The sequence below is a fragment of the Cicer arietinum genome, chromosome 7 (assembly GCF_000331145.2).
Source record: "Cicer arietinum cultivar CDC Frontier isolate Library 1 chromosome 7, Cicar.CDCFrontier_v2.0, whole genome shotgun sequence".
NCBI lineage: Eukaryota > Viridiplantae > Streptophyta > Magnoliopsida > Fabales > Fabaceae > Cicer > Cicer arietinum.
In genome coordinates, this window is record NC_021166.2 from 16,670,975 (window position 1) to 16,682,291 (window position 11,317).

At 35.7% G+C, this 11,317-nt stretch overlaps 1 protein-coding gene across 1 annotated transcript; it reads right to left on the minus strand.

Moving 5' to 3' along the window:
• Nucleotides 1–6,566: 6,566 nt before the first annotated feature.
• Nucleotides 6,567–8,610, minus strand: LOC101509130 (anthocyanidin 3-O-glucosyltransferase 5). Its single transcript, XM_012718284.3, has one exon. The coding sequence runs from the start codon at nt 8,337–8,339 to the stop codon at nt 6,876–6,878; it is 1,464 nt and encodes a 487-aa protein (XP_012573738.1). The 5' UTR covers nt 8,340–8,610; the 3' UTR covers nt 6,567–6,875.
• Between the last annotated feature and the right edge of the window lie 2,707 nt (nt 8,611–11,317).

Genomic DNA, 11,317 nt, shown 5'->3' on the forward strand with positions numbered 1-11,317 from the left:
CTAAACCCAAAAATCCTCTGAGTTGCTTGACTGATTGAGGTAGACTCCAATTCTGCACTGCCATTATTTTTTGAGGATCAGTTGAAACACCCTCAGTTGAAATGAAATGCCCCAAGTATTCCACTTTAGAGACTCCAAAATAACATTTGGATTGTTTGGCAAACAATTGATGTTTTCTCATAACATCCAACACTTTGTCTAAGTGAATAAGATGTTCCTCTTCAGTTGTACTGTATATAAGGATGTCATCAAAAAAGACAAGTAAAAATTTCCTTAGGAACTCTTTGAAAACTGAATTCATCAAGCTCTGAAATGTAGCTGGTGCATTGGTAAGCCCAAAAGGCATTACCAAGTATTCATAATGTCCACTATGTGTCCTGAATGCTGTCTTATACACATCCATAGGGCTCATTCTAACTTGGTGATAACCAGCTCTTAGATCAATTTTAGAAAAAATGATTGAGCCATGTAGTTCATCCATTAAGTCTTCTACTAAAGGAATAGGAAATATATCCTTAATTGTGCCCTAACTGTTGAGTCTTAACAGTCTTACATCCCAATTGTGTGGCTCCTCTCAGCACATGCCTTCTTCCTTGCACTGAGAATTCCATGCTCAATTTATCAAAGTTCCATACTATATCCCCAAGTGTTACCAGCCATTCCACCCCGAGCACTACATCACAACACCCAAGTGGAATTAACATAACATCTGAAGTGAAATTATTATGCTGTATTGTCCACTTGAAATTTCTTACCACTGAAGAAATCTCCACTTTGTTGCCATCAACTACAGTGACTACTAGTGGTTTTATGTCATCAATTTTACACCCCAACCTTTCTGCCATCTGAACATCCAGGAAATTATGAGTGCTCCCGCTATCTATTAGAATATGTAGAGCCTTCTTCATATATCTTCCAGTGATTCGCATGGTTCTAAAATTGGCTACCCCAGTCAATGCATTGACAGAAATTTGAGCTGCTTCAAAATGATTCTCAACATTGACAGGATCAATGGTAATACACTCATCCTCCAATTCCTCAACCTCTAACAGATAGATCTGAAGTTTTTTATGAGAAATACTATGCTCTACAGAATAAGGTTCATCACAAAAGTAACATAATCCTTTGGCTCTCCTTTCAGCCATAAATGCTGGTGAAAGGGTTCTATTAAATTTTGGTTTGGGCTTGGCTGTTTCCTGTTCAAATATTTGTTGTGGGTTAGGGCCAAGTATGGATTTGGTACTGTTGTGGTTTTTTTTTTCATAGGAATACTGAATTGCGATCCTTGGTTACTAGCAGCTTCATAAAGCTTAGCCAAAGCAAATGCTTTTCTCACTGTTTGTGGTTGAAACATTCTCACCATCATTTGCACATCATTTTTCAACCCTCCTAAAAAACAACTCAATGTATATTCTGCAAACAATTCTAATTGTGTAATTATGGCATCGAATTGTTCATGATACTCAGTAATTGACCCTTGTTGTCTCAACTTCATTAACTCAGCCATAGGATCATTACATACTTCCCCGAATCTCTCCACTAGAATCTTGACATACTCTTCCCATGTAGGTAAAGTTGTACTCCACAATGACCTTACAAATGCATGATGCCATTTTAAAGTCTTGCCCTCAAAATGCATAATAGCAAGTTTTACTTTTACTTCCGCAGGCGTATCATCAATCATGAAATAAGTCTCACATTGATATAGCCATTCTTTCACATTATCACCATTAAACCTAGGGAAATCGATTTTAGATAATCGAGTATGGCAAGAATAAGGAGTAGAAAATTGATCACCTCTGTTACTGTTGTTAGCATTCGAATGTTGATGATGAATATTGTTGCGATTATGAGAAGAACTGCCATCATCTCCATTTTTATGCAGCAATTCTTCAAAAGATTTCTTAATCGATTCTCCTAGTGTTTGCTGTAAGGATCCAGCTAGCTCTGCCAATCTCAACTCTAGCTTCTTAGTAATCCGATTCTCCAAACGTTCCTCGATCTCCCTTACCGCTGCTTGAGTTCGTGTAGATTCCGCCATCTCCCAGAAAAAAAAAAACTCTGAATACCAATTGATATGGTGGTTATGGAACTCTAGGTAATCAACAATGAAAATGAAGAATTCAATCACAAAGAGTAGGAATTCTTATTTATTGAAAAGAATTCGAACTGGAATTGAGTTACAATGGAAGTTTGAGAACAGAGAAAAGAAGAAGAAGAAGAAGTGTAATACAAGTTTAGATTCTGAATGTCTGAATCAACTAACTAACTACTTTCCTATATAGTAATTCAGTTACAACTGTTTAGCTAATAATAGTTCCCTCCAGCATCCACTAATTGGGACGTGTCTTATTCATTTACTCTGTAACACAAGGAAACAACGACAAAAGCAAAGATGAGATAGAGGTGAATAGTACAAATGCGATTGACAAGAGATTGAGAAGGGTTTTGGTCTAGGAACTAAGGGTTTTGGTGTAGATACTAAGGGTTTTGGTTCAGGCACTAAGGTTTTTGGTGTGGGGAACTGATCATGTAATTTGGGAAAATTAAATTTGAGAAATTAGGTTTAGGCAAATAATTAAGGTTTTGGTTTAGGCACTAAGGTTTTTGGTGTGGGGAACTGATCATGTAATTTGAGAAATAATTTGGGAAAATTAAATTTGAGAAATTAGGTTTAGGCAAATAATTAAGGGTTTTGGTTTAGGTAACACTTTTTTCTATTTGAAAGAGCGCTATAAAAGACATTCTTAACTAATTTTTTAATAGCCTATTATAGCGCTCTTTGAAAGAGCGCTCTAAAAGACTTCCTTAACTTATTTTTTAAAAGCCTATTACAACGTTTTTTCAACAAGCGCTTTAAAAGACCTCTTAACTTAGTATAAAACAAAGCTTCGTGACCTCCTTATTTTTTTAAAGGCTTTTATAGCGCTTATTGACAAAAGCGTTGTAAAAGACCTCCTTAACTTATTTTTTAAAAGCCTATAACAGCGCTCTCTGAAAGAGCATTGTAAAAGACCTCCTTATTTTATTTTTTAAAAGCCTATTACAGCGCTCTTTGAAAGAGCGCTGTAAAAGACCTCCTTATTTTATTTTTTAAAAGACTATTACAGCGCTTTTTCAACAAGCGCTTTAAAAGACCTCTTAACTTAGTATAAAACAAATAGTTAGTAAAATACCTATATTTGAATTTATTTTTTCTTCCAAATAATTAGTTAAATACCTATATATATATATATCAATGCTAAATTACATGATCAGATCATAATGGAATGATCAGTTAAAGTTCAAGAAAAATTCTTAGTACTCAAACAAAGCTTTTTCAAGTTCAATGTAAGCAGAAAATCAGTTCTGGCAGGTCAAACACTTAAATTACATGAACTTAGTATAAAACACTAAGATCAAGCTAAATATAAGCAGAAAATAAGTATAAGCAGAAAATCAAATACAGTTCAAGCCAATACTAAAATGCACAATTTTGGCAGATCAAACAATAAAATTACATGAGCTCAGTTCAGATTATATGGCTTATATAAAACAATTAAACACATTAAAATGCCCTTATTCTTTTCCTGATGGGATTCACATTTGTTTGTCTATTAACGATACGAAACGATGGATTAATCTAAATTTCCTCATCATGATCATCTCTAAGATATAAACCATCATCAATTGAATCAATTTCATGTGGTTGTGAGGGTTCATAGGGTTAGGACAACGTATTAAATTTATTTTAAATTTATTTTTATTTATTTAAAGTAAATGATTTTTATTTAAAGCGCAAGCCTTTTATAGCGCTTGTATAAAAAGCGCTCTAATAGGTCATTTAATTATATGAAAGCACATGTATTTTACAGCGCTTTCACAAAAAACACTTTAAAATCCATGTAACATAAGGTGGGAGCGCTACATTTTACAGCGCTTGTGTTTAAAGCGCTCAAAAAGCGCTGTAAAAACTATGGGAGAGCGCTTCAATTTACAGCGCTTTTACAAAAAGCGCTGTAAAATAGTTGTAAGCATTATGTGCAAGCGCTATGTGACCCTATATGACCCTACAACAGCGCTTGTCAAAAAAGCGCTGTTGTATCCTCCGTTATTTTTTAAAAATTCTACAACAACGCTTGTATTTAATAAGCGTTGTAAAAGACGCGCTATAAAATGTCATTTTTGGTGTAGTGACAATTATATATTGTGGTTTAAAAATGGTTTAAGCAACACTTTTTATATTAAGACTACATTTACAATATGTTGTTTTAAAATCTTCTCAAACAATGGTTTAAAAGTGTTGTCTAAATCGACCACACATTTTTTAACCCGTACCTTAAAAACGAATATGCAACAGTTTTATGTTAACAAACAAGAAAGTGTATTCTATATATATGTTATAAACAACACTTGAAAAAATATTGTCTATTCTCGTTTCTAGCCACATTTTTTTAGCCATTGCCAAAATAAGTGTGGTCAAAAATAAAAAATGTTAAGTGGATGTGAAGAAAGTCTATTGCGAAATGGAATTCCGCTGTTTGGTTGTTTTGTCGTAAAGAAAAGTTTACTTTTTGGTTGGCCCCACGTTCCAAAATCTTCCCTTCTGGAATTGGAAGAAAGCCGAAAATAGAGATGCAATCAGTTAAATGACAAACTTGGTCTTGCTTTGGATGCATCGCATCACATCACATGCAACCTCCTCTTCTTCGATTAATTTGTTTATATTTTTATATACGCAACTAATAATTTATTTATTTTTCTCCGTATTCAACTAATAATTTGTTTATTTTTCTACATGATACATTATCACTCGTGGATTCAGACATCCTCTATTTTACCATTTTATTTTATTTTGTTGTATACTATTACTTGTTTTATATTTATTTCAATTTCGTATAGAGATATTTGGCCATTTTCTAAATAATCATCCATCTTTCATTTTACTTTCTTTTCACTTTCATTCATATCAAACAACAACTAAATCTTTTCACATTCCATTCATTTTCTATCAACTTTCATAACGTTAATTTTTTTTTTCACTTCTTTTTCTTTAAATTTCTTCCCTCGTCCAAACAAAGCATTCAAGTCATTTATTTTATCCTATTAATATAATAAAGGGTTCGAATATGTTTTTAGTTCTTATAAATATACTATATGTTATTTTTAGTATTTAAAAATTTCTTTTAAACAATGGTTCCTGAAATATTTTCTATCAATATTTTTGGTCTTGATTAACCTTCATCAGTCATTATTTTTAGTTATTTTGAGTCAATTGTTAAGTTTATTTCTTTCAATTTAATGTTCATTTTAGAGTTATTTTGAATAAATAGATCTTTGATAAAATAAGGCATTTGTGCTTTCACTTTCACGATTAATCAACTATTTTGTATAGTTTTGTTTTGTTTCATAATAGGTTTAGCGCAGTCCTGAATTTTAGTAAAAAAAAAAAAAACATGACTCATGTGCAGTATTTTAATTATATATGAAATTGTAGATGTCAAAATTGAGTCAAATTGGTTGTAAATGAAAACTAATATCCCTAACTACAACTTTCACTAAGATTCTGAGAACCCAATTTAGATTGTAAAAGGATGAAAAATACAAGTCAAAATGAGAGGGAGATCAATTTTGGAAGAACCACTGTGTTTTGTTTAACACTACAGAACATTGCACGCGGGGCAGCGCATTGCGTCCAACCATTCACTATAGTACATTTGGTGGCACAGTTTTCTGTCCAGAGCAGATCAATGTGCCCAAAATTGTAGCAATGCACTAGCACGCGCCCCATAATCCTATTTAAGCTAAAAACTTATATTTTGCAACAACTCTGACCTAGGAGGCATTTGAGACCATATTGTGCACATCTTAGAGGTTAGGAACTTAAAGATTGCACTCTTAGAAGCAAGAAGTGAAGATTCATTCTATCTTTCTTATGCGTAATTTCATCTTATTCATTGTTATTATGTTCTAAATCATGAACTAATTTTTGCATTGATTAGAAATTAGATAAACCTACTTGAATCTATGTATTCGAGAGACTCTTATTTGAAGAAAAATGTTAAAGAAACTAAAAAAAAAAAAATACATAGTATATTTATAAGAATAAAAAATTTATTTAACCTATAATAAACTATATGAACAACCAAATTTTTTATTATTATGAATAACCAAATTTCTTTTGCTTCTATTTCTATGTGAAACATGAATAAACTAATAATTATTCATTGATTGACATTATTATACATGTAAGGGGATTAATAGAACTATTAGATACAATTGTCTCAATCAGACAATTCAATTGGCAAATTGAAGAACACCGAAAAAGTACTAATTAGGAGGTTCGGAATTTACACTCTAGAAACTAACTAATCCCCAAATACTTACATATTAAAAATAAAAAAACTATTGCACACAATTAATATTATAGGGGTTATACTTTTTGTATAGGAAATACATTACTTGTTAGTAAATTACAGTATATTACTAGCTAATTATAGTTTAGATTTTAAATCTCTTCTCAAGCTACTTTGTATGTCACAGCTTATTTAATTTAGGTAAGAAAAATTAATAACATGATAACAATGGAAACTTAATCTCCTGTTGCGCTATGGCTTTGCAGGAAAATGACTCAAATTTGATAACATGAAAAGTACTTTGTGATCATGAACATGCAGAACAGGAAAATATAACTAAGATGATAACACAAGCGATATGGCTCCCAAGGGCCAATTTCATCACTTATTCTTTTTTTTACAAGATTCATCACTTATTATTAAAAACACTTAAATTTCCCACACATATGTATCATCCCTCGTCACAATCCAGAAAGAAATAAATATCGCTAATTTTCTCAATCTTTTATATCATCCCTCATATCCACGTTTTTTGAGAGGCTAATAAAATCTGTGTTTGTGAACTATCATGTTTGCCACTTCAGACAATGCAGTGTACGACGAACCACCTTGAGACAAAGCTTTCTCTGCACTAATCTTAATCTCTCTCACTCTCTCCCTCACATGATTCCTCTTCCCATTTTGTTCCAACAAAAAAACATTTCTCACCAAACTCGCTATCTCCTCCCTCCCCACCACATTCTTCCCCGGTACAACCGTGGTCCTCACCGCCACGCCAAGCTCCTCCACCAACAACGCCGCATTCATCCTCTGCTCCGCGTACAACGGCCAAGCAATCATCGGCACACCGTTAGTTATACTCTCAAGCACGGATCCCCACCCACTATGCGTTATAAACCCCCCAATAGAAGGGTGTTTCAAAACGGTTACTTGTGGGGCCCAATTCTGAACTAACAAACCCACTTTCTTATTCCTCTCTTCAAACCCCTCAGGTAAATGTTTCCGTATCTCATCAAGTTCATCATTGAAACTACTAGATCCAGTGGTGAAAAATGCCGTGTCCACACCTCCTCCCGTGGACGCGCGCACCACCCAAATAAATCTTTGTTCACTCAACTCCAAACCAAATGCTATTTCCTTCATTTGCTCATACGACACCGTTCCGCCGCTCCCAAACGAAACAAAAATCACAGACTCCCTCGGTTGTTTATCAAGCCATTGAATAATAACCGGCTTTTTTAGTTGACCCGTTTCTGACTCGGGTTGTCTCACTAAGGGTCCCACTGCGAACACAGGAACCTTCAACACACCGGATAATTCCCCATTTGTTAGTGCTTTAACCTCTCTTTGTTGAAGTTCATCCCACGTGTTAACTAAAACGGCGTCGCTTTCTGGGAATTTTTCCGCTACGATTAAACTCTCTTTATACTGCGAGTCGTTTCGGTCGAGCATGGAATCAATCAAATCCTCTGGTCGAACCGGTTTACAACCCGGGATTTTCAACGGTTCTTTTTGGTCAACGTATTGTCCTTCAATTTGTTTGTCCAAAATTGGTGAATACACGATCAGAGAAAGAAACCAAGCGTGTGAAGCTACGTAGATGAATTTGGGAATGTTGAGTTCTTGTGCTAAGGTTAGAGACTCTGTGCCGAATATGTCGACGATGAGAGCGGAAGGAGGGAGGGGAGTGTTTGTGAGGGCTGATTTGATGGAAGGTATGGCCTGTCGCATTGTGACGGAGAGGCGGGTGGAGACGGTGGCGGAGGTGGGGAGAAGGGAGGAAATGTTTGGTGATGGAATTTGGATGATGGTGTAGAGGGAGGAGTTGGTGGCTGATTTGAGGATTTGAGATTCTGCATGTGAGGTTTGGGAAGTGACGGCGAGGATTGTAAGGTTGAATTTGTGGTGGATAATGAAGCGTTTTGCGAGTTCGATTATGGGGATCAGATGACCTAGGCCTGGGCTTGAGAGTAGAACTATGTGTGGTGGTTTGTGAAAATCCATCAATAACAATTAGTGGAGTTATGTGTAAGTCATGAGCTCACACACACACATATATATATAACCTAAGTTGCATTGCATGGATTCAGGTCTCCTATTATAAAAATGTTATTCGAAAAGATAGGTAATATTTTGAGGTAATAACTAAAGTCTTATTTTAGTGTCAATCATTGATTTTGAATGTCTAGAAATTAAACACGTCTTCAAGACTCTTCTTTTGTTAGTAAATTATAGACACAATTGACTAACGAAAGACACAAGTCGATCCCATTTGTGTAAAAAAAATAGTCTCTTATACGTCTCTACTCTTATGATCCAAGCCAGTCCATGGCAAAAATGTCTTTATACTACAAATACGTAAGAAGATAAAAGAACTTTACTAGTGTGGTTTTTGACAGGAAAAGAACTCTACTAGTTTGTAGAAGAAGACAAGAAGGTATTTATATGATATTTTTTTAGCTAGCATGCCAAAAGACTTTAAAATTTATGCAACCTGCTAAAATGCACGAGGACCCAATTGATTTGAACAATTTAAGAAACCAATGGTTAAGTAAATTTAACCGAACTGTCAAAACAGTTAGTAAAGCCGACCTGAACAATTGTTGAATTTTGAGTTTCAAAACTATTTAAAAATCACAATTTATGCCACCGAAGATATTACTGGGTTGAGTCGCGGACTAGGTCGCTTTCTTTAAGACGTTTCGCGGCACTGTCCAAACAAGGCAGACTATCAACCACGAAGTCCCCAGGATAAAACAGCCCAGATTCACTGTATCGGAGTTCCACTGCACCGTAGAAAACCGTTCTAGAATTACACCCTTAATATGGCAGTTTAAGCCACTCTCAATATGACAATTAAATTCACTCTCAATATGGTACTATGACCATTCATAACTACGGTATAATAACCGCTCAAAAAGACAAAAAAAACGAATGGACTACGGCATAATAACCGCTCTAAAAACAAAGTGGTTACGGCATAGCAACCGCTCTAAAAACAAAAGAACTACGGCATAACAACCGCTCAAAAAACCGAAAGAATTACGGCATAACAACCGCTTTAAAACCGAAGGGACTACAGCATAATAACCGCTCTAAAACCGAAGGGACTGCGGCATAATAACCGCTTTAAAACCGAAGGGACTGCGGCATAATAACCGCTCTAAAACCGAAGAGACTGCGGCATAATAACTGCTCTAAAACCGAAGGGACTGCGGCATAATAACCGCTCTAAAACCGAAGGGACAGAAAGAAAGGGACCGCTCTAAAACCGAAGGGACTGCGACATAATAGGCGGCGGCGCGCGCGCGTGTGGTGGTCCGTTTGCTTGCGTTCTCCCTCCTTCACAAAATTGCGGTGCCCCTTGGGGCCCAACCCAATTGTGAAACTAACTCCTTATAAAGGTCATAAATGAGTGTGTTCCCTCCAATGTGGGACTTCTCATTTTTCAATTCACACATTAAAGCCATCATCAATGCCAATTATGTTTCATCATTTCCAACAATCCCCCACTTGAATTTAAAAATGGATTCTAGAATAGCGTCAGACGCTTCAATAAGATTGTGCATAAACAAAGGTGTCTTTCGACTTGAACCTTTGCATAGCGAGTAGGATTCAGATTCAACAAGAGTAACCGTAGTTTTGAACTCTATCTCTGACATCAAACCCACACACAACCTTTTCATTAGGTGTATTCTAAAAAGCCCGTGCATTTAGGGCCCTGCACGTGTATCCCAGTCTAGTGAACGCTCTAGGAATTCTGCCTCGAAATTCCATAGGAAGCGGCCCCCACTTCCACATTCACGTAGGTGAGTCTATCAAGAGTACTCCTGTAGCCACTAGGTACCCCACTCCATATAGAGTATAGATCTCATTAAGAGTTTCTATTATCTCATCCTTTTTCGCTTCAGGAATCATGCTTCTCATTTTAAACATAGCATGTTCATCTCATATCACTATGACTTGTTATTACCCATTGAACCTAATTCTTGGGATCTCCAGTCTTTTAGGTCGGGTTACCATCATAAGTGACTCATTTATCTATAGGCATTAGTCCCATCCTTTTGGATGTATTTTGGACTTTCTCTCTAGCTAATCCTTTCGTCAAAGGATCAGCTAGATTTTCATCAGTGCATACATGATCCACTATAACAACTCATTTAGAAAATAAATTTCTAACAGTGTTGTGCTTACGACGAATTTGTCGTCACTTATCGTTGTAATAACGATTCTCAATCTTCGCAATAGCTGTGGTACTATCGCAGTGGATCAACGCATCTGTCATAGATCTTTTCCATATAGGGATCTCAACTAGCAAACATCTCAACCAGTTTGCTTCTTCACTAGTAGTAACTAGTGCTATCAGACTCCATAGTGGACTGAGTCAATATCGTCTGTTCTTCGATTTCCAAGATACAACATCACTCGCTATATTAAAATATAGTTATCGATTGCTTTGGAGTCATTTGATAAGATGTTCCAATCAACATCATTGTATCCTTCAAGGATAGTAGGAAATCTTCGATAATGTAATCCGAGGCTCATGGTCCTCCTTTTCAGGTTTCTCATGACTCTTTCCATAGCGTGACAATGCTCCATACTAGGTCTACTAGTAAACCTGCACAATAATCCCACGACATAGGCAATGTCGGGTCTAGTACAATCAGTGGCATCCCTGAGGCAGCCAATGATGCTCGCATATTCAGTTTGTCTAACACCTTCACCAGTGTTTTTGAAAAGTTTCACACTTAGATCATATGGTGGGATATTTTCAACATAGTGAAATTGATCCAAAGAAATTCCCTTTTCTGACCTAGTAATCTTGATTCCAAGGATTACATTTGCTTCTCTGAGGTCTTTCATATCAAAGTTGTCACACAACAATGATTTCAAGATATTTACAGCATGAATGTTTGAATCAAATATGAGTATCTCGTCTACATAGAGACATATGATAGTGCAAATGCCATTTTCAAATTTGT